The sequence below is a fragment of the Mobula birostris genome, chromosome 7 (genome assembly GCF_030028105.1).
Source record: "Mobula birostris isolate sMobBir1 chromosome 7, sMobBir1.hap1, whole genome shotgun sequence".
NCBI lineage: Eukaryota > Metazoa > Chordata > Chondrichthyes > Myliobatiformes > Myliobatidae > Mobula > Mobula birostris.
Window position 1 is genome coordinate 31,728,789 of NC_092376.1, and position 23,607 is coordinate 31,752,395.

Genomic DNA, 23,607 nt, shown 5'->3' on the forward strand with positions numbered 1-23,607 from the left:
TCCAAGCACTTCGCTAACCTATATTCTATCAAGAATGAGCATTTCATTACCAACAGAGCAGTGCTGGGGGAGCCCTGGCCCTATATCAGGTTAACCAGCATCACGCAATTTCCGCAGGTACCAAATAACCGAGCATTCACTGCATACACATTAGAATTAAGTCAGACAGTGCTTCCACTAAAGAATACACAGAAGACTAAGGTAATATGCATCTTTAATTAAAAAGGACCATTCTACACCAAGTGCCTCGCCAGCGCATTTCAGTATCATGGCAAGAGCTGAATGATGAAAATGAAAAATTTTTAAACCCAAGAGTAGCATGTTCAAAATCCAATTACTGGATTGCGGGGAGCCTGTTGGGATTATTTCTCCAATCCACCTCTCACCTAATGTCAGGAGGGAGGTGAGGATTATTTTCAATCTTTGTATAATGTATTTAGATTTATAAATCACTAACTTTGACAGATTGAAAATAATGCAAAGTTGGCAAAGAACAGTTTTAGGAGGATTTTTCAAGGGATTTAAAAAAAAACTTGCTTCCAAGAACTTTATACATTGGAGAAGAGACAGAAATCCTTCGATGCCCTGGCTTAGTTCAACATCCAATATTCCAACGCTCTCCTCTCCATTAGATTACTTCTTTTCCAGCCCTTTATCATCCTGACCTATCACACTCTAGCTTGTCCTCCACCCACCTTTTGTCATCTTTCCCCCTTCTTTTCCCATCCTGATAAAGGGCCTTGGCCCGAAACATCATCTTCATTACTACAGATGCTGCCTGACCTGCTGAATTCTTCCAGCATTTTGTGTGTGTTGCTTTATTAGTGTCTGCATCAACTTGCCAGAATTTATTTTTGGGTCTAGTGTCCATGTGTGTTATTCTTCTAGGTTTGGTATACATGCTGGACTAACATTACGTGATGTATATCTGTCAGCTTAGTTTTCTTTAGTCTCAGATTGATCATTGAGATGACTGTGAGATTTATCTGCCATATTTTCAACAGGATTCCCGAGCTGAGTGGAAATGGAGTGGTGGTTCTATCTGAGGCACATGTGAAGAATATTGCCTCTGCAGTCCTGGAATAAAAGCATGGGAGCTTCCAGGTTTAACTCTGAAACACCCCTAATGTGAAAAAGGAAAACTGTTTGTACTGAGGATGGTGTCCTTGCTTCCCATTTGCTTCAGGTACTTAGCTAGATCAGGGTGGTGACTGAGCTCTCACCAAACATGGAGGCACGGTCACAACTTCCAAAACTGGAACCTGATCCGAGAATATTCACTGAGGAGAATGTGGATATCTTCCCATTATTACTGATACACCAATTTGATCCAACAATCTTTCTTTTTGGTGATGTATTGGGAAAGCACTAGCCTATTGTTGCATTACAAACTCCAATTCCAAAGCTATCAGGTCCAGTAATCTTCAGAGGGCATGCCTGTGAATACTTAATGCCACCCATTTCAGAAAACCTCAGACATTTTCATTATTGCAAAAGAATAATGCTCTACTTCCAAATTTATGAACCATTATACAAAGTGATATTAGTTACTGTAAAATTGAACACTTGTTTCAGAATAATAACTAAAATGCAAAGTAAGACACTTTGGAAGTTCTGTTGCAACAAACAAAAATAGTTACGTACAGCAAATAACTGGTTGCACTAAGCTTCAGGTTTTCGTTTCCGGAGCATATCCAGCGCCTCTTTAAGAAAAAAGCTGAAATAAACAAGCTAATTAATTAGGTGTCACCCAGGGTGATTTGAGTATCTCAGAAACTGCTGATCTCCTGGGATTTTTACGCACAGCAGACTCTGGAGTTTACAAAGAATGGTGCCAAAAACAAAAAAAATCCAGCAAGTGGATTTAACAAGATGTTTTTGCACTGTCACGTACCCCGTGATGGGGATAAAGAAACCAGCAGAAATAGAAACCACTTTGGAATCCAGTATTGCTATAAACTAATAATATTTATTAGTAACTACACAATACAGCCATATAAATCACACAGGTTAGCAATGATTTTATATATATGTACCTAGATCAGTAAGTGTGGAAATATATGTATGAAAACCAAGCTTCTTTAAGTCTAGGGGTAAAAAGATAGAGTCTTACAAGGATGAGTAAAGTTCAGTTCGTGGTATGTAGTTGAATAGTGATAAGAGAGAGAGAGCAAGAGAGAGAGCGAGAGAGAGAGCGAGAGCGAGAGCGAGAGAGCGAGAGAGAGAGAGAGAGATAGATAGATTTATAGATAGATTTTCTGTGGTGGAGCTATCACCCAGGTGAGGGTGGACATATAGACAACTCCCCACCAGTCAAACCCTTCTCTTCTTTCCTGCCTGATCGATCCTCCAAAACCCACTTTTCCTGCAGGCACAACAAAGCTCATTCAGTGTCCAGATCATGTGTCCGAGGTCTGTATCATCTGACCTCCTATTTATTTCTCTGTGCTGAGCACCACCTGTCATTCAAAGGGTCCCTCCTTCCTTTGTCTGCAAAGAAATGCAAGCAGGCAACAAGTCCTTGAAAGTAACATCAACAACCTGCCTTTGGTCACCATAGCAACTTTCGAGCTGCTCAGTGCTGTCTCCAAACCCAACTCAGTTGAAATCCAAAGTTAATTCCAATGCCTTAAAGTGACAGTCCAACCGTTAATCTTCGTCTCTCTCTCTCTCTTTTCAAAGGCAACACATCGGTGGTAAATATCCCTCTCTCTTCAAAAGCACAGTTAATAGGAGTACTCCAGGATCTCCTCATACAGAACAGCCACTCGCTGGATTTTTTTTGTTTTTGGAACCATTCTTTGTAAACTCCAGAGCCTGTTGTGTGTAAAAATCCCAGGAGATCAGCAGTTTCTGAGATACTCAAATCACCCTGGGCAGCTCCTAATTAATTAGCTTGTTTATTTCGGCTTTTTTCTTAAAGAGGTGCCGGACGCTCTCCAGCAAGCACTGCAGCCATTCGGTTCTGTTCTGTTTAATAAACATTACTTTCCATTTGCTTCAGATACTCACCTAGATCATCTTTGGTCTGGCCTGCACGTGTGAAAATAGTGCGGCTCAGTTCATAACCACCAAAGAAGAAAAAGTAGCCAGGCATCTCCCTCATCAATGTGCTTGTCAGACCTTGGTACATGCCAAGAGGACCATCAGTTTTCAGAACGTTTTTGATCACTGCCCAAACAGTACTAAAAAAAAAAGAAAATTGCACATGCGTATTAAGGACTTACCTGGATTACGACTGGCAGTGCGACCGATAGCTACAGCAAGACTGAGACACATGGTTTCATTGATAAACATCACATAGTTAAACACATTCAACTCCCGAAGTGTATTGATATTTAATGACAGTCAACCTACTCCCTTCCCTCTACAAATGAATCCTGTCAAACTGGGCATCAGAGAGAAGGATCAATGTTCCATCATACATACCGTTGTCCTTACAGTATTGTGTTGATATGCCCGATACTTAAGGAAATTAGAATTTATTCTTAATTTTCATCACCTCATAGTCCAGCACAAAGTTCCATAGGACCTTCATTTCCACAGGCAAATGACAGTTTCAAAACAACATCAAGTAATACTGGCCTTAAATGTTCTCAGAATTAATATGCTGGGTAACACACATAAAAATTGCTGGTGAACGCAGCAGGCCAGGCAGTATCTATAGGAAGAGGTACAGTCGACGTTTTGGGCCGAGACCCTTTGTCAGGACTAACTGAAAGAAGAGATAGTAAGAGATTTGAAAGTGGGAAGGGGAGATCCGAAATGATAGGAGAAGACGGGGGTGGGGGGGGGATGGAGATGAGAGCTGGAAAGTTGATTGACAAAAGGGATATGAGGGGATCATGGGACGGGAAGCCTAGCGAGAAAGAAAGGGTGGGGGGGGGGGGAGCCCAGAGGATGGGCAAGGAGTTATAGTGAGAGGGACAGAGGAACAATAAATAAAGGATGGGGTACGAAGGGAAAGTGGGGCATTAACGGATGTTAGAGAAGTCAATGTTCATGCTATCAGGTTGGAGGCTACCCAGACAGAATATAAGGTGTTGTTCCTCCAACCTGAGTGTGGCTTCATCTTGACAGTCAGGGAGGCCGTGGATAGAATGGGAATGGGACGTGGAATTAAAGTGTGTGGCCACCGGGAGATCCTGCTTTCTCTGGCGGACAGAGCGTATGTGTTCAGTGAAACGGTCTCCCAGCCTAGTCTCCCAATATGGTGGGTGCTGCTTTTTGGAATTTACACAACCTTCCATGACCACATGGGTTTCCTCCCACATCCCAAAGATATGCAAGTTGGTAGGCGAGTTGGCCACTGTAAATTGCCCCTCAAGTGTAGGCAAAGGGTGGAATCTTGGGGGGAGGAGAAGATGGGGGAGCTGATGAGAATAAAACATGATTAATGTGAATGAGCGTTTCTACTATTCTATAACTGTGACCCCAAGAAAACAACATAGCTTTAAATGGAAACACGAGGAAATCTGCAGATGCTGGAAATTCAAGCAACACACATCAAAGTTGCTGGTGAACGCAATAGGCCAGGCAGCATCTCTAGGAAGAGGTACAGTCGACATTTTAGCCCTGACGAAGGGTCTGCGCCAGAATCGTCAACTGTACCTCTTCCTAGAGATGCTGCCTGGCCTGCTGCGTTCACCAGCAACTTTGATGTATGCAGCTTTAAATGGACATTGTTTTTTCTTTTAATAGAGCAGCTCGCAGCTTCTGAACTGTGCAATGAATTCTTACCCCCAGAGCATTGAGGAGGCTAGATCACAGGGGTTCTTGACAAGGAAATAGATATGCATTTTTAAGATCAAGGAATTAATGACCATGGGAAACCAACAATGAGACTTGGGCCAAATTGTCTTTGATCATATTGGATGGCAGGGCAGTTCTGAGGGGCCGAGTGGTCTACTTCTGTTATTTCCTTATGTTCCCGAATTCCACGTAGAGCTTTGGCAAAAGAATTCCTTTGGTGACTGTAGCAAAGGTTTACGAAGATTTGCTCCACTTGCACCTTCTAATAAAACCATAAACATGTCATTATTATGACCTCAGTAGTTCTTTATGCTTAGCCATAAAATTCACGGTAAAGTAATGGTAGAGCAGGGAGCACTGCTGCCTCTCTGTTCCATCAACCTTCAAGGCTGACTGAGTGATGCTTACATATTCTCCCGTGACTGTTTGACCCCACCCACCCAACCCTCAGATACTCTAGTGGTTGATTAATTGATTACTTCAAATTTCCACTTGGAGGTAAAGGTAGGATAATCTGGGGGAGTTAATGTCCATGTCACAGACTTGACAGGCCAAATGGTCTCCCTCCATGTAATAAGAGAACATGCCACAGTCCTTAGGGCGCCATGGTAACGTAAGGGTCAGCACGACACTACTAAATGGGAGTAGAGCTTGGAATACAGTGCCGGTGCTGTCTGAAAGGAGATTGTATGTTCTTCCCCATGTGCTCCGGTCTACTCCTACTCTCCAAAGACCTACTGTTTAGTAGGTTAACTGGTCATTGTAAATTGCCCTGGTTTAGGCTAGTGTTAAATAGGTGGGTTGCTTGCTGCTGCAGCTTGTTGGGCTAGAAGTGCCTGTTCCAGGTTGTGGGTGCCTGGAATGACTTGCCAGGGATGGTGGTGGAGGCTAAAACATTAGGGGTATTTAAGAGCCTCTTGAACAGGCACATGGATGAAAGAAAAACAGAGGGTTACGGGATAGTGTGGGTTTAGTATTTTTCTTAAAAGGAATATATGGGTCTGCACAACATTGAGGGCCGAAGGGCCTGTTACTGTGCTGTAGTATTCTAGTGTATAGTGTCTCTAAAGAAGTAAATTCTTTTAGTTAAAAGTTGCCTTTTTAACCAATGTGTTTGTGTGAAGAAACAGTACAACTAATCTGGCATCCCATAAAAGAATACTTCTCACAAACAAGGAAATTATGCCCCCCCTCATTTCTCCATAAATCCCCCCAAAAGTTCCACTGCAAAGCTGCTGCAATGTGAAGTAACTTTACAACGATTTGCTTATTCTTTTTTTAAAGCCACTTCCAATTACTGGTACACCAGAAAAGAGTTCCTCATTGGGGTCTAATTAGTGGCATGGTTGTGAGAAAGGACAGGCAGAGGAGAAAAAGTTACCCTTAAACCAGAGTGTGCATGTTACGCAGAGTATAAAGGATAATCCATTCTTAAAAATTCTTGTTTTATCTCATAGCAACATGTTTGCATTGCAGAGCAATTTTCTGTTCCGTTAATATTGGGGATTTCCTAATATGGACATTAAATGTGTAACATTGGCTGCCGGCCTGATCCGATAATTATTTGCTAAATCTTCCCCAAACTGGGTCTGCTAATCTGAATTGCATATTACTAAAAATTAATGCAACGTAGGGAAACAAAGATTGGTTTGAACATTTAGATTGGAGTCTACAAAAAGTATTTCACTTGCCCTCTTCACCATTGTCACCAAAAGTCCCTCACTTTGGGTCATCTAAGTCACAAAGCATTTCACTGTTAAACCTTTATCCTGGTTACCATAAGCAAACACTGGTTTATAGCGGAATGAGTGAACTCAAATTGACCAGCAGGAGTAAAGGTTTAGGGTTGCACAGGGCGTCTTCCCTAGTTTAGTTTACTTATCTGTTACATGGGCAAAATTTTCAAAATAAGCCACTTCCTTCAGTAATTTTTGGTAGGCTTTATTGTCAGTATCTTTTACCTTGGTCCAGCGTCAGCAATAGGGCAGGCTGACAAGTTACTTGCAAAGTTTTGCTGCCACTATTCACTAGTCACCAAGTGAAAAAGCCTGCCTGCATATCATGTACTGATACTCCTATTCGGTCACTCACATGAGCAGTTACCTACATAACGGTGATACGTGACGCCCAAATTACAAGCTTACTCTGGGCACACAGGGTCTATTGCTTTATAGTCCAAAACACACCACAACCAAACACTTAAGCAAGATTAGTGACAGGAACTCTTGCACAGTGGAAAGATTTAACCTTGGCTAAATCTAAATATGATGTAAACTATAAAATGCAAAGCTATAAAGTGACATATTACCTGACTTTGAAAGGACTGGAGCTATATGCTCTAATCTGCTTTCTATAAAATCAGTTTTTAATCTAATCTGACCGTAAGCAAACGGAAAATGCTGGAAATACTCAGTAGGTAAGGCAGCATGTGAAGGTGGACATGCACCATTTAGGTTTCAAGTTACCGACTTCTCAAATTTTTCATCAGGACTGCAATCTCCTCCCAAAAAAGGGGCATTTCTTTCTCCCAGGACATCACTGACCTGTTATTATTTCCAGCAATTTGCATTTCAGATTTTCCAGTGACGGCAGTAATTTTCTTCCAAGGCAGCTTTAATCTGGATACAGATTCTCACAAAGACAGTAGTGTTTCAAAGTAAACAGAGCTTTCTCAGGACGCAATAGTAGAATGGGTATACCTGGGGTGTCCTTCTGTAAGCTTTCCTGAGGTTTTCATTTCGTGCATTGCTTGAAGGCGACATTTAACCAGCTCTGTTGGGCAGATGGCCAGTGAGGCGAACACGGATGCCAGTGAGCCAGAAGCAGCTTTCTGTATATCACTGCAACGGCAGGTAAACCAGTCATGAAAGAATAGCAAGAATGTGTCAGCGATTGAGTTCAAGAGCTGTAGGGTAGCTTAATAAAACTCGGGTTACATCATGCTTGGAACATTATGTTCAGTACTGGACTCCTCATTATAGGAATAATATGGAGAGGGTGCAGAGGAGATTCACCAGGACGCTGCCTGGGTTTTTTAAGGTGATTGGAGGAAAATTTGGGGGTGGGGGGTTGAAGGATGTCAGAGGCAGTTTTTTTTTTTGCACACAGAGTAGTAAATGCATGGAACACAGTGCAGCAGGTGGTGGTAGAGGCAGATACTTTGGGGATGTACAAGAGACTCTGAGGCTACGTCCACACTACGCCGGACAATTTTGAAAATAAAGCCTTTTTCTCTTCGTTTTGACCCTCTGTCCACACTAAAGCGGCGTTTTCATCCCCCGAAAACAGAGATTTTCAGAAACGGTCTCCAGAGTGAATAAATCTGAAAACGCCTAATATCTGTTGTAGTGTGTACGGGGTAAACGGAGAGATTTAAAAACGCTGTCATGACAACACCACAACAACAATGCATTTTCTGCTTCTGCTTAGTACTGTGCAAGCACTGCCGTACGGCTGTTATAACGCGCAGTCGGTGTGAATGGCGTGAGAGTTAAATTGTAAAGGAGCTTTTTTGACTATTTAAAAACGCTGTCATGACGAGCCGGAACAGATGGCCGCAGCGCGGCATTTCGTTGTTTTCTTGAACGCAACCCCCCACATAACCTAACAATTTCAGAACAGAGGACAACGAGATTGAAGCCAGAAGAGTTAGAAATGTACTCACCAAATACTTTGACCCATAGCTCACTGAATAAACAAGTATACACACTTTGCCCTGTTTTCTGTCCTTGCTTGTATGAAGGTGGTTTACCTATTTATGCAAGTACTTCTCTGACAATAGATGTGTAACAGCCTAATGTAACATTGTATGGAAATACAAGATAACACTGATGCAGACATGTTTTATACATGTAACAAGGTGCTTTATTAATGCAACAGAGTTAGTCAGTTTTTCAATGTTCGTCGTCAGCCGGGTCATACTGTCCATGAACTCCCTGTCGGTCACCTCCATATGCTCCAGTATTTGTTTTTTTTTAAAAAAAGTTTTAAGTCCTCCTGCGCGAGAGCCAAGAACAATTCCTTTAAAGTTTTTCTACTCTGTAACTGGACAAACGTGCACCAAGTATACCATCTCCTCTTCGCTTGTTTGCTGTGTCTCCTGCGCATGCCCAGTAGGAGGAGATTCGCCCAAATATCCACCTAATGTGGACAGAGATATTTTGAAAAATGCTTAGTGTGGACGCCTGCCGTTTTCACTCGAAACCGGCGTTTTCAAAATTATCCGGCGTAGTGTAGACGTAGCCTGAGACAAGCACATGGATGAAAGAAAAAATGGAAGGCTACTTGGGAGGGAAGGGTTAGATTGACCTTGGAGTTGGTTAAAGACTGGGCACAACATCGTGAGCTGAAGGGCTGTACAGTACTGTGCTGTACTATTTTATGTTCTATGTAAAATGTCGACAGTTGGAAGTGCTTCCAGCATGCACTCTTCTTACTAATCATGCTCAATATCTACAGCTTAAATGGCATAACACTAAAATCTTATAAACCATCCTTCCTTTATCTATAATTGCAATTCTCACTCAATGCAGGATGAAAGACCTTTGTAAAAGATCAGTGATTCAGCATTAAAAACTATTTACATAAAGTATCTGAAGAATCCTACCAGCAGGCAACTCCTATAAATCTAGGACAGGAGTGCACTGGTGACATTTAATACATCTACACAACAAATGCATGAAGAATGCTTTACTGCAGGGAATCCCAACCTGGGGTTGATGGACTCCTCAGTTAATGGTAAGGGGTCTGTGGCATAAAAAGGTCAGGAATCTCTGCTTTATTAAAATACACTCTATTAGGTGTTATTCCTCGTGTTGAGAACACATAGAACACATTTTATGTTTTAGTTTATAGGTTTTAGGTTATATGTTATAGGTTTTCAAATACTTTGGGAGTTTGCAAAAATAAAGTTTACCAGTAAGGCCTTATTTCTTGCCTTGCGTCAGAACGAATGCAGCATCCATGACAGAGTTTTTGTTTTTAAATATAACATGTTATCTCAGTAGGCTGAAACTAGAACAATGAGGAATTGGGAACTGGGAGTGATTTTGAGATTTCCAGATTGGTTTTATTTGGTGGTGGTACTTGGCTGGTTTCAACTCTCATACATCCATGAGGGGCAGGGCTCAGCGACTACACCAAACACGATTAACTCATTAAATGGCCTTTTCCCCCACCAAAAGAAAAAAGAATCTTATTTAATTCTCATATGCTGGGGTTTAAGTGATCAAGCCACACAAAGCAGCATCCTTTCACTCTCTGGTCAACAGCTGTTGTGGACAAAACATGGGGCAGTAACAAAAATTCATTATATACAGAGGATGCAAAACAAAACTTGCCCTGTTGTAGTTTCATGGCTCCAATACTCCCTACAGGGTTAAATGACACTATGCTAGCATTTTGCACATAATTATCAAGTCTACAAAATAAAGTACACGTTGATCATCATCCAGTTTATTTCAATTTCCCTTGAAGTGGTACAACCCTCCGACAATTTGATTCTGGTCTACTGACGTACAACTTTTGCAGTTAAGAGGGTGGGGGCGGGTGGAATTCCTCTGTAGTTTTCCACTCTGCATGCATTCTGCGCAAGACCTTTGACTACTTTCACTCCTGTGTTCCCTCTGCCACGGGAAGGAACCGTTGCTCAGTGGTTCGTTCCAAATTGTGGGACTAGTGACTTGGCTGAGTAACAGAGGCAAATCCCAGCCACCTGCCCTTCATGCAACTCAGCAGAGTGCATCACCCATCGTCACTGAGTTTTCTCTCTCATCTCTCTTATTTAATCATTTTCAAAATAACTCATTTCTGATCTGGTGGAGTCCACTTTAAGTTTAATGCAAATCTAAACCAAAGACCACAGGACATAGGGGTAGAATTAGGCCATGTGGCCCTTCAGGTCTACTCCAGAATTTCACCATGGCCAATCTATTTTCTCCTGCCTTCTCCCCATCACCTTTGACGCCCTGACTAATCAAGAACCTATAAATCTCTGCTTTAAATATACCCAGTGACTTGGCCCCCACAGCAATGTATTCCACAGATTCACCACCCGCTGAAAAAGAAATTCTTCCTCATCCATTCTGAATGGAGTTTCCTCTATGCTGAGGCTATGCACTCTCATCCTAGACTCCCCATTATAGGAAACATCCTCTCCATGTTCACTCTATCTAGGGCTTTCAATATTCAATAGGTTTCAATAATATTCCCCCCTTCCCCATTCTTCTAAGCTCCAGCAAGAACAGGCCCAGAGCCAAACACTCCTCATAGATTAAACCTTTCATTCCTTTCTCATGAACCTCCTTTGGACCCTCTCCAATGCCAGCACATTCTTTATTAGATAAGAGGCCCAAAGCTGCTCACAGTACTCCAAGTGCAGTCTGACGAGTGCCTTATAAAGCCTCACGCTAATAATATTGTATTAAACAAAAGACCAGGAATTAGCAAACCACTGAATTCAATTCGTTATCAAGTATCATTTACCTGAGTTCTGTTTTGCTGTCCATTCCAGATAGACTCCTCACCACCCTTTGGCAAAATCCGTAAGACAGGAACAGCACAGCATTCTCTGATATATGAGCCATCAGGGCAGGAGTAGTGCCTTGGTAGAAACTCCGAACGCCGCGTTCTTTATATGTCTTTATGGCACAGTCCAACACATTTTTGTACATGTAGGGAAAAGTCTGCATCTTCACTTTTACAGTATCAAATGGTTGCCCCGTATAGACACAAGCAACTCCACCTGCAGATCACAATAAGGTGCGTGAACGTAAAAATAACCAGAGCACATCGATCCTTTTTTCCCTTGCCACAACAGTTGTTGGAAAGTGTTCTAGATAATCTGAACTGGTTTTATCCCCACAACTGCCCCCACTCAGTCCATCTAAAATATGTTAGACTTAAGAAAGGCTTACTGATAAGTAAACAAGATGCAATTACAAAATGGCAAAATGCAATTACATGGATTGTTTGGTATTTTTACTGATTTCTGATGCATGGCTGGAAACAGAAGAACATTTAAAACACAGTTCCACTATCGTGGTATAAAATGTACGCAGCATAGTGAGGTGAAGCCACAGAAAGAAGAGAATATAGGTTGGTAGCCATGGCTTCTCATACTGTAGAATGAGCATTATTTATTAAGATACAGAGTGGAATAGGCCCCTTGAGCCACACTGCCCAGCAATCCCCGATTTAACACTAGCCAAATCATGGGACAATTTACAATGACTAATTAACCTATCAACTGATATGTCTTTGGGCTATGGGAGGAAACCAGAGCACCCAGAGGAAACCCACGCGGTCACAGGGGAAAATGCACAAATTCCTTACAGACAGCGGCGGGAATTGAACCCAGGTTGATAGTACTGTAAAGTGTTGTGCTAACCACTACGCTACTGTGCTGTGCAAGTGGTATTGAGTAAAGTTCAAGCACAACAATAAACCCTCAAAATGGGTAGGTAAATCGAGAGCTGTAAATGTGTCTCTTTTTTAAAAAAAAATCAGTTTACATTACAGTTTTTTTTTTTGAGTAGAAGAAAACTCTGGATTTCACAAACAAGGGACATGCAAAGTTTCTTTAAAGTCAATGAGACCCTTCAGAACTGTGCCTCATATACATGAGGTGCTACTTTCTTTTAAGTCACTACATGGTCCATTACCCATTGCCCCTGAAGTGAGGTCGATGGCAGCTTGTATGGCTGGCTGTAGTGTTGGCTTTTCCAGCGACATGTCGGTCTTTAATGTAATGAATGGATTATTCGTTCAATAATTCCAAAGATGATGTTCTAGGGCAAAGAAAGAAAATATAAAGAGGAAATGATCAATAAGGTATTCATGACTTCTGCAGAAGCAACAGTGCAATAAACTCAGCCACTTTTACATTCCTACTGGGGTCATAGTGGAACTGACATAATGAGGCCCAACTTAATGCAGCTTTGGAAAAAAAAGTTAAAAGAATTTAAAATGGGGGACCGCAGTATCACAGAAGCCAGATATCACTGCTGATCAAAGGACTTGAGTCCAACCTAACCACTAGACACCACCTTCTGAGCAAGTGACATGCAAAGTGGTGCAGCTGCAAGTCAGAGGCAACCATCCAATGGATTACAGTCTGTAATAAGTCAGGATCTCTGTGGGGTCTAGGTTATACAACTTATCGCACAAATGGTGGAAATTACAGAGAATCTGCCGAAGTGAGTCATCGCCAACATACCAAAAGGTATTTTACATTTTCCATTATATTTGGCTTTGCAGGCGGTATATTTCAAACAATTCACAGCACCTACATTTTCACTAGTAGTGTTATCAGTTTCTGAAGTATTTGCTACTACAAATACACAGAGGTGACTTGCACCAGGTACCCATACAGATCAATACTGCTGACGACAATGTAAAGCAGCCAATGCAATGCCCTTGGCCTATGCCACTTCATGTCCTTTACACCAAATACATGAATGAGGGCATTAGGACTGAGCCTTGTAACAAGGCAATGATTAAACAATTTATCTAGATTAGTTCCTTTGCTTGCGTCTTTCCCCTCTGAAACTGATGTAACCCAACCAACACCACCCCCACCCCCCAGACTCACAATTTTTCAAATTTTGGAAATTGCTGGGAGGTTTTGTCCTTTTCTTTAGAGAATGATTTATAACTGAAACTAAACGGACTTTCAGCTTTATTTTCTTGTGGAATTGTGTATTTGCAAATGTAGGTGGAATACTAGATATCAGAAAACTGAGAAATAAATGAGAAAATTGAGCACTCACTGCAGATGAGATGAGTAGTCAGTTACGTTACAGACATATTCACCAAAAAGGAAAATTGCCTACTTTTCCCACTTTGAAAAAAATGCAAAGACTAGAAGTAAACTCTACCGAAAAGGTGGACGATATCCTGGAGACAGAATAGAGCCAACTTGATTTCACTCTAGCAGACACCAATCCATGTTTCACAAATAAACCGTAGCAACTTGTTCAGCTGAACAAATAGAATCAGTACATTAGATTGACTGGTAGATTGTTCTGCAATGCAACTTCCTTCAACAGACAGGTAGCACATTCAACAAGAACTTCAATTTGTATAAAATTTAGAAAACCGTCTATAGGAGCTAGACAGCAATATCGTTATTAAGCCGCAGAAGGAAACAGCAACATAAAACCAGATAATGAATATATGTAAGAAGCCTTAATATAGAGAAAAAACAGTGCTTAGGGAGGGAATTCCACTGCTCAAGACCAAAGCTTCCAAAACTTGGTGAGCAACAATGAAAATAGAAAAGAGCAGAAGGCCAAAATTTAGTGGATGCAAGGAAATTCTGCAGATGCTGGAAGTCCAGAGGAACAAACATAAAATGCTGGTGGGACTCAATGAGTCAGGCAGCATCAGTGGAGAGAAATGAACAGTCAACATTTTGAATTGAGAACCTTCATCAGGGCTGAAAAGGAAGGGGGAAGAAGCGAATAAGAAGGTGGGGTGGTGGGGTGGGGGGAAAGAGGAGAGAAGGGACACAAGCTAGGAAGTGATAGGTGACACCAGGTGAGGAGGAAGAGAATGATTTGAGGAACTTAGGTGATAGGTGGAAGGGGTAAAGGGCTGAAGAAGAAATTTGAGATGACAATGGACCATGGGAGAAAGGGAAGGAGGAGGGGCACCAGAGGGAGATGATGGGCAGATGAGTAGGGGTAATTTAGTGGATGAAGTTGCAACAGATGGGGAAGGGCAAGATTAAGGCATCTGAAAACAAGAAGTAAAGTTTCTTAAATTGAAATATTGCAGACGAAAGAGCAGTTCAACAAGCACAGGGAATGATAATTGGTGCATTTCTTTTAAAATGATCAGAGTGATGACAGGGTTGAAATTGATATTTTTGATATTGACAGCACTGGGAGATTGAAGAGCCATAGTAAACAAGGACAAGCAAATCAGCCATAGAACCAGTGGCTGTGTGCTCAAAGGTTTGGATGAAATGCATTCAAGAGGGCAGGAGGAATGTCTCATTGCCAAGGTGGGTCCTGGGGGGGGCATGAGATGAGATCGAAGCTGGAGGACAGTAGTGGCACTGCAGCAAGCACAGGAAGAAAGGAACACACACAAGATGCTGGAGGAACTCCACCGATCAGGTAGCATCCGTGAAATGAATAAACAGTTGGCTTTTGATAGAAAAGGGAAGCTGGTGTTAACTTTTAATAGTGAACAGGAAAGGAACTAGCCACTTTAAAGCAAAGTGGTTTAACATCAACGTGGCCAAAACTGAAATCCTTCCTTACTTACTTCACAAACGTGATTGAGGGAGGTGGAGAGCCACTTCCTGAAATCACTGCTGTATTTAATCCAGAGAAGTTTTACACTTTGAGATCAAAAGATTGCTGAAAGCCACCTTAACCTGGCTGATATGAATGTTCAGTGGTCAGTGCACCCAAATTTCCTCACAATCACTGCAATTAGTTTTCAGCATCAACATGGGGAACTTCACCGGAAAGTTGCAGTTGAATTTCCTCACTCCATTTCACCAACTGACCGAATTGCCACACAAGCCTCCTCCTTCCATTAGCAGGACCTTCTTCAGGAGACAGACATCAGCTTTCTGTATTTCTACTGTAAATGTATGCCCAGGCACAGTTCAGCTATTGAACGCAAATGAAGTTTTAGTAAACTTTCTCAAAATGAAAACACTGAAAATGTTCTTACTACATTTAATAACTGGAACAACATAGCGTAAACTGATTTTCACTGGGATTTAACGCCATTTTTGTTTTTTTATATAAATGAGTTCCCATATTTCAGATCCACCTGATTCTTAGAAGACAATACAGGGAACAATGCAAGAAAGGTAATGGAAAGACATTTATTCCACTTTAGGTATGATGGCATTATTCTGTTGATTCCTTAGAGTTTCCATGACAACAAGCTACTGCTCAAAAGTAGCACTCAAATACGTGGCCTTTTGTTCCCTGGATGAGGATTCTGCTCTGGATGTTTGAACAGTCAATCCAGGCTGACACTCCAGTGCAGTTCTAAGAACCATCATCATCCTGAGAGACAAGGTTTCACATGCTCTCCTGGAAGGATGCAGCTTGGTCAGCACAACAGCCTAGCGATTAGTGTAACACGTTACAATGCCAGTGATTGGCGTTCAATTCCCACCATTGTCTGTTAGGAGTTTGTACGTTCTCCCTCTTTCCTCCACGTGCTCCAGTCTCCTCCTACATTCCAAAGAGGTGTGGCTTAGAGTTACCAAGTTGCGGGTATGTTATGTTGACGCCAGAAGAATGGTGACACTTGCAGTTGATACAAATGACTCATTTCACTGTTTTGATGAGCATGTGACACACAAAGCTCATCATTTTTAATCTCTATAGCCAAGAAATATTCACCTTGCTGAAATTTACATTATTCATTAATGGTTATGATCTGATTGTCTCTATGGAACTCAACTGGTCCCAACATATCGATGTAGTTATAAAGAAGGCAAGACAGCAGCTATACTTTATTAGGAGTTTGAAGAGATTTGGCAGGTCAACAAATACACTCAAAAACTTCTATAGTTGTACTGTGGAGAGCATTCTGACAGGCTGCATCACTGTCTGGTATGGGGGGGGGGGGGGGCGGTTTGCTACTGCACAGGACCGAAAGAAGCTGCAAAAGGTTGTAAATCTAGTCGGCTCCTGGGTACTAGCCTGCAAAGTACCCAGGACATCTTTAGGGAACAGTGTCTCAGAAAGGCAGCGTCCATTGTTAAGGGCCTCCAGCACCCAGGGCATGCCCTTTCTCACTGTTACCATAAGGGAGGAGGTACAGAAGCCTGAAGGCACACGCACTCAGCGATTCAGGAACAGCTTCTTCCCTTCTGCCATCCGATTCCTAAATGGACTTTGAACCTTTGGACACTACCTCACCTTTAAAAAAATATACAGCATTTCTGTTTTTGCACATTTTTTAATCTATTCAATATATGTAATTGATTTACTTAACTATTATCATATTTTTAATTAATTATTATTTTCTCTGATTATATATTGAATTGAAATGCTGCTGCTATGCTAACAAATTTCACATTACATGCCAGTGATAATAAAACTGATTCTGAACTACTATAACTGACTAGTGGGACTCCCTTGACCATGTTAGAATGACGACTGAACATTAAAACTGCTCAAATGAAAAAAGCCAAAAGGTACCCAAATGACTTCCTCCCACACCCCCTCACCTATATCCTAGGTTTACAAGGATAGGGTTGTTAAAAACTTACCAGCTAAGCACCACTATTTTGATGAAAGTAGAATTTTTCCTGAGCTCAGTTGTATTTATTAGCAAATTACCAGCACGCACTTGCACAGTCTTCAACCGAGATTTTAAAATGTTATGCGCTCACCCAAACCCACTACCACACCATGTATCCTTCCTGGGAACATGTCTTCAGTGCCATCTTGTGACACATGGCTTCTAGATCAGTGTTCAAGCTTTTCGATACAGACCCTCTGAGGATCCCAAGTACTCACATTCAATCGACTGCTTCTCTTGCAGCGTTCGACGTGCCACACTTTCCGTCATGAAGAGGAAACTGGTGTCCCTATCCCAATCGTTTCCACAACTCCGAGATTCTCTCTCCGCCGCCTGCAAGGGTCTTGAAGGGTCTGGTCCTGAAATGTCGACTGTTCATCCTTCTCCACAGATGCTGCCTGCCCTGCTGAGTTCCTCCAGCATCTTGTGTCTTGCTTGGATTTCCAGCGTCTGCAGATTTTCTCGTCTTTTAAAATGTTATACCAAGGTTTAATTACTGATGGACAGCCTCTGCAATTGTGAGAGTGTACAGAGCCAGTCCCTCAAAAAGACAAAAAAATGCACTGTTTTTAAAAAGCCCTCATTTCCATAAGCACAAACGATTCATATACTTTGTTTATATTTTAGATTATATCTTTATTCTACATCTTAATGCAGAGAAAAAAAGTTAATTTGTTTATAGCAAGAGAATAAGACGTGAAAGAATAGGACCAATCAAGTGTGACAGTGGAAATGTGTGTATGGAACCGGAGGAGATGGCAGAGGTACTTAATGAATACTTTGCTTCAGTATTCACTACAGAAAAGGATCTTGGAGATTGTAGGGATAACTTACAGTGGACTGAAAAGCTTGAGCATGTAGATATTAAGGAAGAGGATGTGCTGGAGCGTTTGGAAAGCGTCAAGTTGGATAAGTCACTGGGACCGGATGCAATGTACCCCAGGCTACTGTGGGAAGCGAGGGAGGAGATTGCTGAGCCTCTGGCGATGATCTTTGCATCATCAATGAGGACGGGAGAGGTTCCAGAGGATAAGAGGGTTGCGGATGTTGCCCCCTTATTCAAGAAAGGGAGTAGGGATAGCCCAGGAAATTATAGACCTGTGAGTCTTACTTCAGTGGGTGGTAAGTTGAGGCAGGATTTATGAACATTTGGAGAGGCATAAAAATGATCAGGATTAGTCAGCATGGCTTTGTCAAAGGCAGGTCATGCCTTACAAGCCTGATTGAATTTTCTGAGGATGTGACTAAACACACTGATGAAGGTAGAGCCGTAGATGCAGTGTATATGGATTTTAGCAAGGCATTTCATAAGGTATACAATGCAAGGAAGTATTGAAGAAGTAAGGAGGCATGGGAAACAAGGGGACATTGCATTGTGGATCCAGAACTGGCTTGCCTACAGAAGGCAAAGAGTGGTTGTAGATGGGTCATATTCTGCATGGAGGCCGGTGACCAATGGTGTGCCTCAGGGATCTGTTCTAGGAATCCTTCTCTTCTTGATTTTTATAAATGACCTGGATGAGGAAGTGGAGGGATGGGTTAGTAAATTTGCTGATGACACAAAGGTTGGAGGTGTTGTGGATAGTGTGGAGGGCTGTCAGAGGTTATAGCGGGACATCGATAGGATGTAAAACTGGGCTGAGAAGTGGCAGATGGAGTTCAACCCAGATAAGTGTAAAGTGGTTCATTTTGGTAGGTCAAATATGATGGCAGAATATAGCATTAATGGCAAGACTCTTGTCAGTGTGGAGGATCAGAGGGATCTTGGGGTCAGAGTCCATAGGACGCTCAAGGCTGCTGCACAGGTTGACTCTGTGGTTAAGAAGGCATACGGTGCATTGGCCTTCATCAATCAAGGGATTGAGTTTAAGAACCGAGAGGTAATGTTGCAGCTATATAGGACCATGGTCAGACCCCACTTGGAGTACTGTGCTCATTTCTGGTCGCCTCAGTACAGGAAGGACGTGGAAACCATAGAAAGCGTGTAGAGGAGATTTACAAGGATGCTGCCTGGATTGGGGAGCATGCCTTATGAGAATAGGTTGAGTGAACTTGGCCTTTTCTCCTTGGAGTGACGGAGGATGAGAGGTGACCTGACAGAGGTGTGTAAGATGATGAGAGGCATTGATCGTGTGCATAGTCAGAGGCTTCTTCCCAGGGCTGAAATGGCTAGCACGAGAGGGCACAGTTTTAAGGTGCTTGGAAGTAGGTACAGAGGAGTTGTCAGGGATAAGTTTAAAAAAAAACACAGAGCGATGTGTGCGTGGAATTGGCTGCTGGCGACGGCGGTGGAGGTGGAAACGATAGGGTCTTTTAAGAGACTCCTGATTGGATACATGGAGCTTAGAAAAATAGAGGGCTATGGGTAAGCCTAGGTCATTCTAAGGTAAGGTCATGTTCTGCACAGCTTTGTGGGCCGAAGGGCCTGTATTGTGCTTAGGTTTTCTATGTTTCTATATTCTTACTTCAATTGGCTGGGGTGATCTTAATCTAATCTTTTTTAAATTTTCAATGTGATTAGGTGTTCAGCAGCTGATGCTGGAAATCACATCAGTAAAGTGCAAATCTGCACAAAAGAAATTTCACCAGATCTGTGGGAAGCTTCTGTCCAGATCACCTGCAAGCACGGTTGCTCCTATGTCACTGACCACTTAACCTGGGCATTTCTGATTACATTAGTTCAACATTTTCTAACGCTAGCACAACAAAGCCTCAACAACAAAACAAAATCTTGTATAGTGTTTAATACAGATATTCACTACTTCAATATTTGTCATAGCTTCTTGAGTTCCAAATTAGTTAGAATAGCTTGTGTGCATTTTAACAACTTGTGCTTCAGTTCAGAGATTGTTTGGATAAATATAAAACATTCATACTTACTATTTTAATATCTAAATTCCACCTCCCCCCCCCCAACTGGGTGAATCAAGGAAAATACAAGGTTTAAATAGTATGTAAACTTTGTACACCAACTTTCCCATTTAAAAATAAATACATTACAAATTGGTCCTTTTCCCTATGACCCATTATGCCAAATTCTCCGACTTCAGGATTGTTATCCAAGTTCCAGTTAAAACATAGGGTAACAAAGATACTTAGTGCAATATTAGTTTAGAATTCCACCTTCTCTACACCAATTTAGCAAGATAACTAACAAAGTCAAAGTAAATTTATTATCAAAAATGCATTTATGTCACCATATACTACCAAGAGATTCATTTTCTTGTGGGCATTCACAGACTATTGGCAAGGGTAGATAGAACTCTTAAATTAATCTTTCCACAGTATAAACGGTAGAAATAGATATTGTGAAGTATATATTGGGGGAGGTTGTGTCAACAAAAAAAAAAAGCCTTTAAATGTGGTTATTTCCAACTTGGGATCAATAAAAGTATTTTTTTATTTTTATTATTATGCTAAGGAAAACAGAGCATCTGCTACTTTGGGTCTTTCGTATTGGTTTGGGCATATGCTGAAAAGGTTGGCTGGCCACTTTCAGCTTGGCAGCATGTAATTACAAAAACGTGGTTTACTAATTAGATTGAGGAAATAGAACAGTACTGCACAGTACAGGCCCCTCAGCTCATAACATTGCACAGACTGAAAAAACCAACTTAATGTCCAATCTAACCCTTCCCTCCTAAACAGCTCATAACCCCCACCCCTCATTTGCCTATCGAAGTGACCTTCAAATGGTCAACCATCAAAATACAAGGAGTTGATTACGCAGTATATCCAGTTTTGTAAACACAAGTTCTGGTGAAAGGTCTTGGCCCGAAACTTTGACTCTTCATTCATTTCCACAGGTTCTGACTTCCTTCAGCATTTTGTGTGCTATCCAAGTTTTGTAGTTCTTTTTGGCCATTGAGATACATCAACTTGCCTCAGCATGCCCAAAATGAGGTGTTACACTCACACAAGTGGAATGAATCATTCAGCCCAGTAATTCTGCTCGAAACTTCATGGAGTCATACTGCACAGAAACAGACTCTTCATCCCAACCAAGACTGCACCAACTATTGGTCCTATTTTGTTTAGCTCTCCCCACAATAACTTACATGCTTAGGACAACGCAAGGGCCAAATAACCTACATTTCCGATTTAGGAGGAAACTAGAGCACCTACTCAGTCACAGGAAGAATGTGTGAATCCCACAAAGACAGCACTTAAGAACAGGATTGAACAGTATTATTGGAGCCAAGAAGCAGAAGCTCCACAAGTTTTACCTCTAGGCCATGCCTTCCATTCCTTCCCCAGTCACTGTATTTGTGCAATTTCTCTTTGCCTGGGCCTGTTGAACCGTTCCAACCACTGGACCCATCAAGTGTTTGGTTATTTATTTTTCACCCTTCCCCTCCCCCAGGAGTTGAGATTGCGTTCTGAAATTGTAAACCCAATCATAGAGGACTAGAGCACAAACAGGCCCTTCAGCCCATCTACTCTGTGCTGAACTATTATTCTGCATAGTTCCATCGATCTGCACCTGGAACACAGCCTCCACCCTTGCTCTTATCAAAACTTCTCTTAAACATTGAAATTGATCCCGCATCCACAACTTCAGCGAGCAGCTCGTCCCACACTCTCACTACCGTCAGTGAAGTTCCCCCCTCATAATCCCCTTAAACATTTCACCTTTCACCCTTAACCCATGAACTTTAATTCTAATCTCACCCAACCTCATTGGAAAAAAGCCAGCTTGCATTTACCTTACCTATATCCCTCAATTTTGCATACCTCTATCAAATCTCCACTCAATCTTCTACGTTCTAAAGAATGAAGTCCCAGCCTATTCAACCTCTCCCTATAAATCAACTCCTCAAGTCCCGGGAACATGCTTGTCAATTTTCACTGTACTATTATTGACATTTTTCCTGTAGGTAGGTGCCCAGAACTGCACACAATACACCAAATTACGGCTTAGCAAAATCTTACACAACTTCAACATCCCAACTCCTGTAGTCAATACTTTGATTTATGACAGCATCATTGTGGGAAGCTCTAGGTTTATCCAGAGGTGAAAAGAAAAACTTAGCAAAGCAACAGGTGAAGTGGCCAGGAATTCTTTAACCAACACGCAAAATTATCCTTGCATGAGATATTTTAAAAATTTGCAGATTTAAGTCAGAGACACTGACAAGTCAGACCAATACAGCTGAAATTACTATGTCTATTTATACATATATTGACTCTTTCTCAATCAATCATGATTGAATAGCAGAGGAGACAACAGGCCAAATGGCCCAATTCTGCTCCTATGGGCAAAGATCCCGACATTTCTCATTACTTTCCTTTCTCTCTCACGATTGAGTATCTGCTCATCGTGAGCAGTTTCAACCTTCATCATTGTCTTTGTTTGTTCCAGGTTTGATTAACCCAGTGCTCTTCAGGACTGACTTGTAGATTCCAACCTATGTATATTGAAGGTCATCCAGAGTTTTGTCACCATATCTTAACTAACACCAAATCCCATTCACCTGATCCACATTGGACCCCATCCAGCAAAATTTTCATTTTAAGACTCTTATCCTTGTTTTTCCTCCATGTCCTTGCCCCTCCTTTACTTCTACAACCTCTCTGATAAATACAATCTTCGGAACCTGGCACTTCTCCAACTCCAATCAGATCTACTCTGGGTAAAAATGTTCAAGTTTTCTTATCACCTATACAATGAACTGCACCACTTCAGTTAACAACCAACACACCCAAAGGAGTGCGGGGGGGGGGGGGCAGCCGGCACACGTTGCTATGTATTCCGGTGCTAACATAGCATGCCCACGACACTCAGCAAAACAACACACAACACAACAAGCAACAGAACAAGTTCCTTTCCTCTCTCCTGCTCGTGTAGTCCTTTCACCCCAAGACATTTCAAATTCATTGGTGTCCTGCCTCCAGCGGACCGGGATTCAGATGCAGACATACCGATATTGACTACCCCAGTGACTCAAGAGATCTGCAGAGCTGGAGCTCCGTCCAACAGGCCTTGATGTCTGATCCGACCCTCGTTATCGATGCCAGGACCTGCTGATCACCAAGCCTCAAATTTCGATCGCATTAATTCACGAACCCAGGGGCCACCGGACCTCATTCTCCTGCCCCGAACAGAACTCTGTCTTTGGAATCCGCTGCCCTGGAGGAGCCACCAGCTTTCATCCACGCTGGTCATCCCAGCCCCACCTGCGGATGTCCTACATCAGCGCTGCTGTCCTTCGAAAGTGGGCTGGAGACTTAAAACTCCAGCCAGTCCTTTAATCTCCCCACATCCCTGTCCCTAACACCCTTACCTAACTCCCCTCTGTCCCCAAACCATCCTCACGAACACAAAAATAAAACACTAAAAAAAACTGAGCACAGTTCTGAATCAGAATCAGGTTTAATACCATTGGCATACGTTATGAAATATGTTGTCTTGCAGCAGTGGTACACTGCAATACATAATAAAAATAAATTACAATAAGTATATATTTAAAAAAAAAGAAAATTTAATTGGTGCAAAGGGGAGGGGAGGCGGAATATGAGGCAATGTACATGGGTTCAATGCCCATTCAGAAATTTCACAACACATGCTGGTGA

The 23,607-nt window shown here is 41.9% G+C and overlaps 1 protein-coding gene across 5 annotated transcripts in view; it reads right to left on the minus strand.

Moving 5' to 3' along the window:
* slc25a15a (solute carrier family 25 member 15a) overlaps positions 1-23,607 on the minus strand; it is a 38,876-nt gene that overhangs the window by 11,149 nt on the left and 4,120 nt on the right. For 4 of the 5 annotated variants that reach the window (XM_072262851.1, XM_072262850.1, XM_072262852.1 and 1 more), the window contains exons 2-5: positions 12,414-12,539; positions 11,236-11,494; positions 7,452-7,592; positions 3,013-3,185 (exon numbers count right to left, since the gene is read on the minus strand). In XM_072262851.1, coding sequence (XP_072118952.1) covers positions 3,013-3,185; positions 7,452-7,592; positions 11,236-11,494; positions 12,414-12,483 — 643 coding nt within the window. In that variant the 5' untranslated portion in view covers positions 12,484-12,539. Of the gene's footprint in view, positions 1-3,012; positions 3,186-7,451; positions 7,593-11,235; positions 11,495-12,413; positions 12,540-13,628; positions 13,699-23,607 lie in introns of those variants that run through there. The other variant, XM_072262853.1, reaches the window with a different exon arrangement.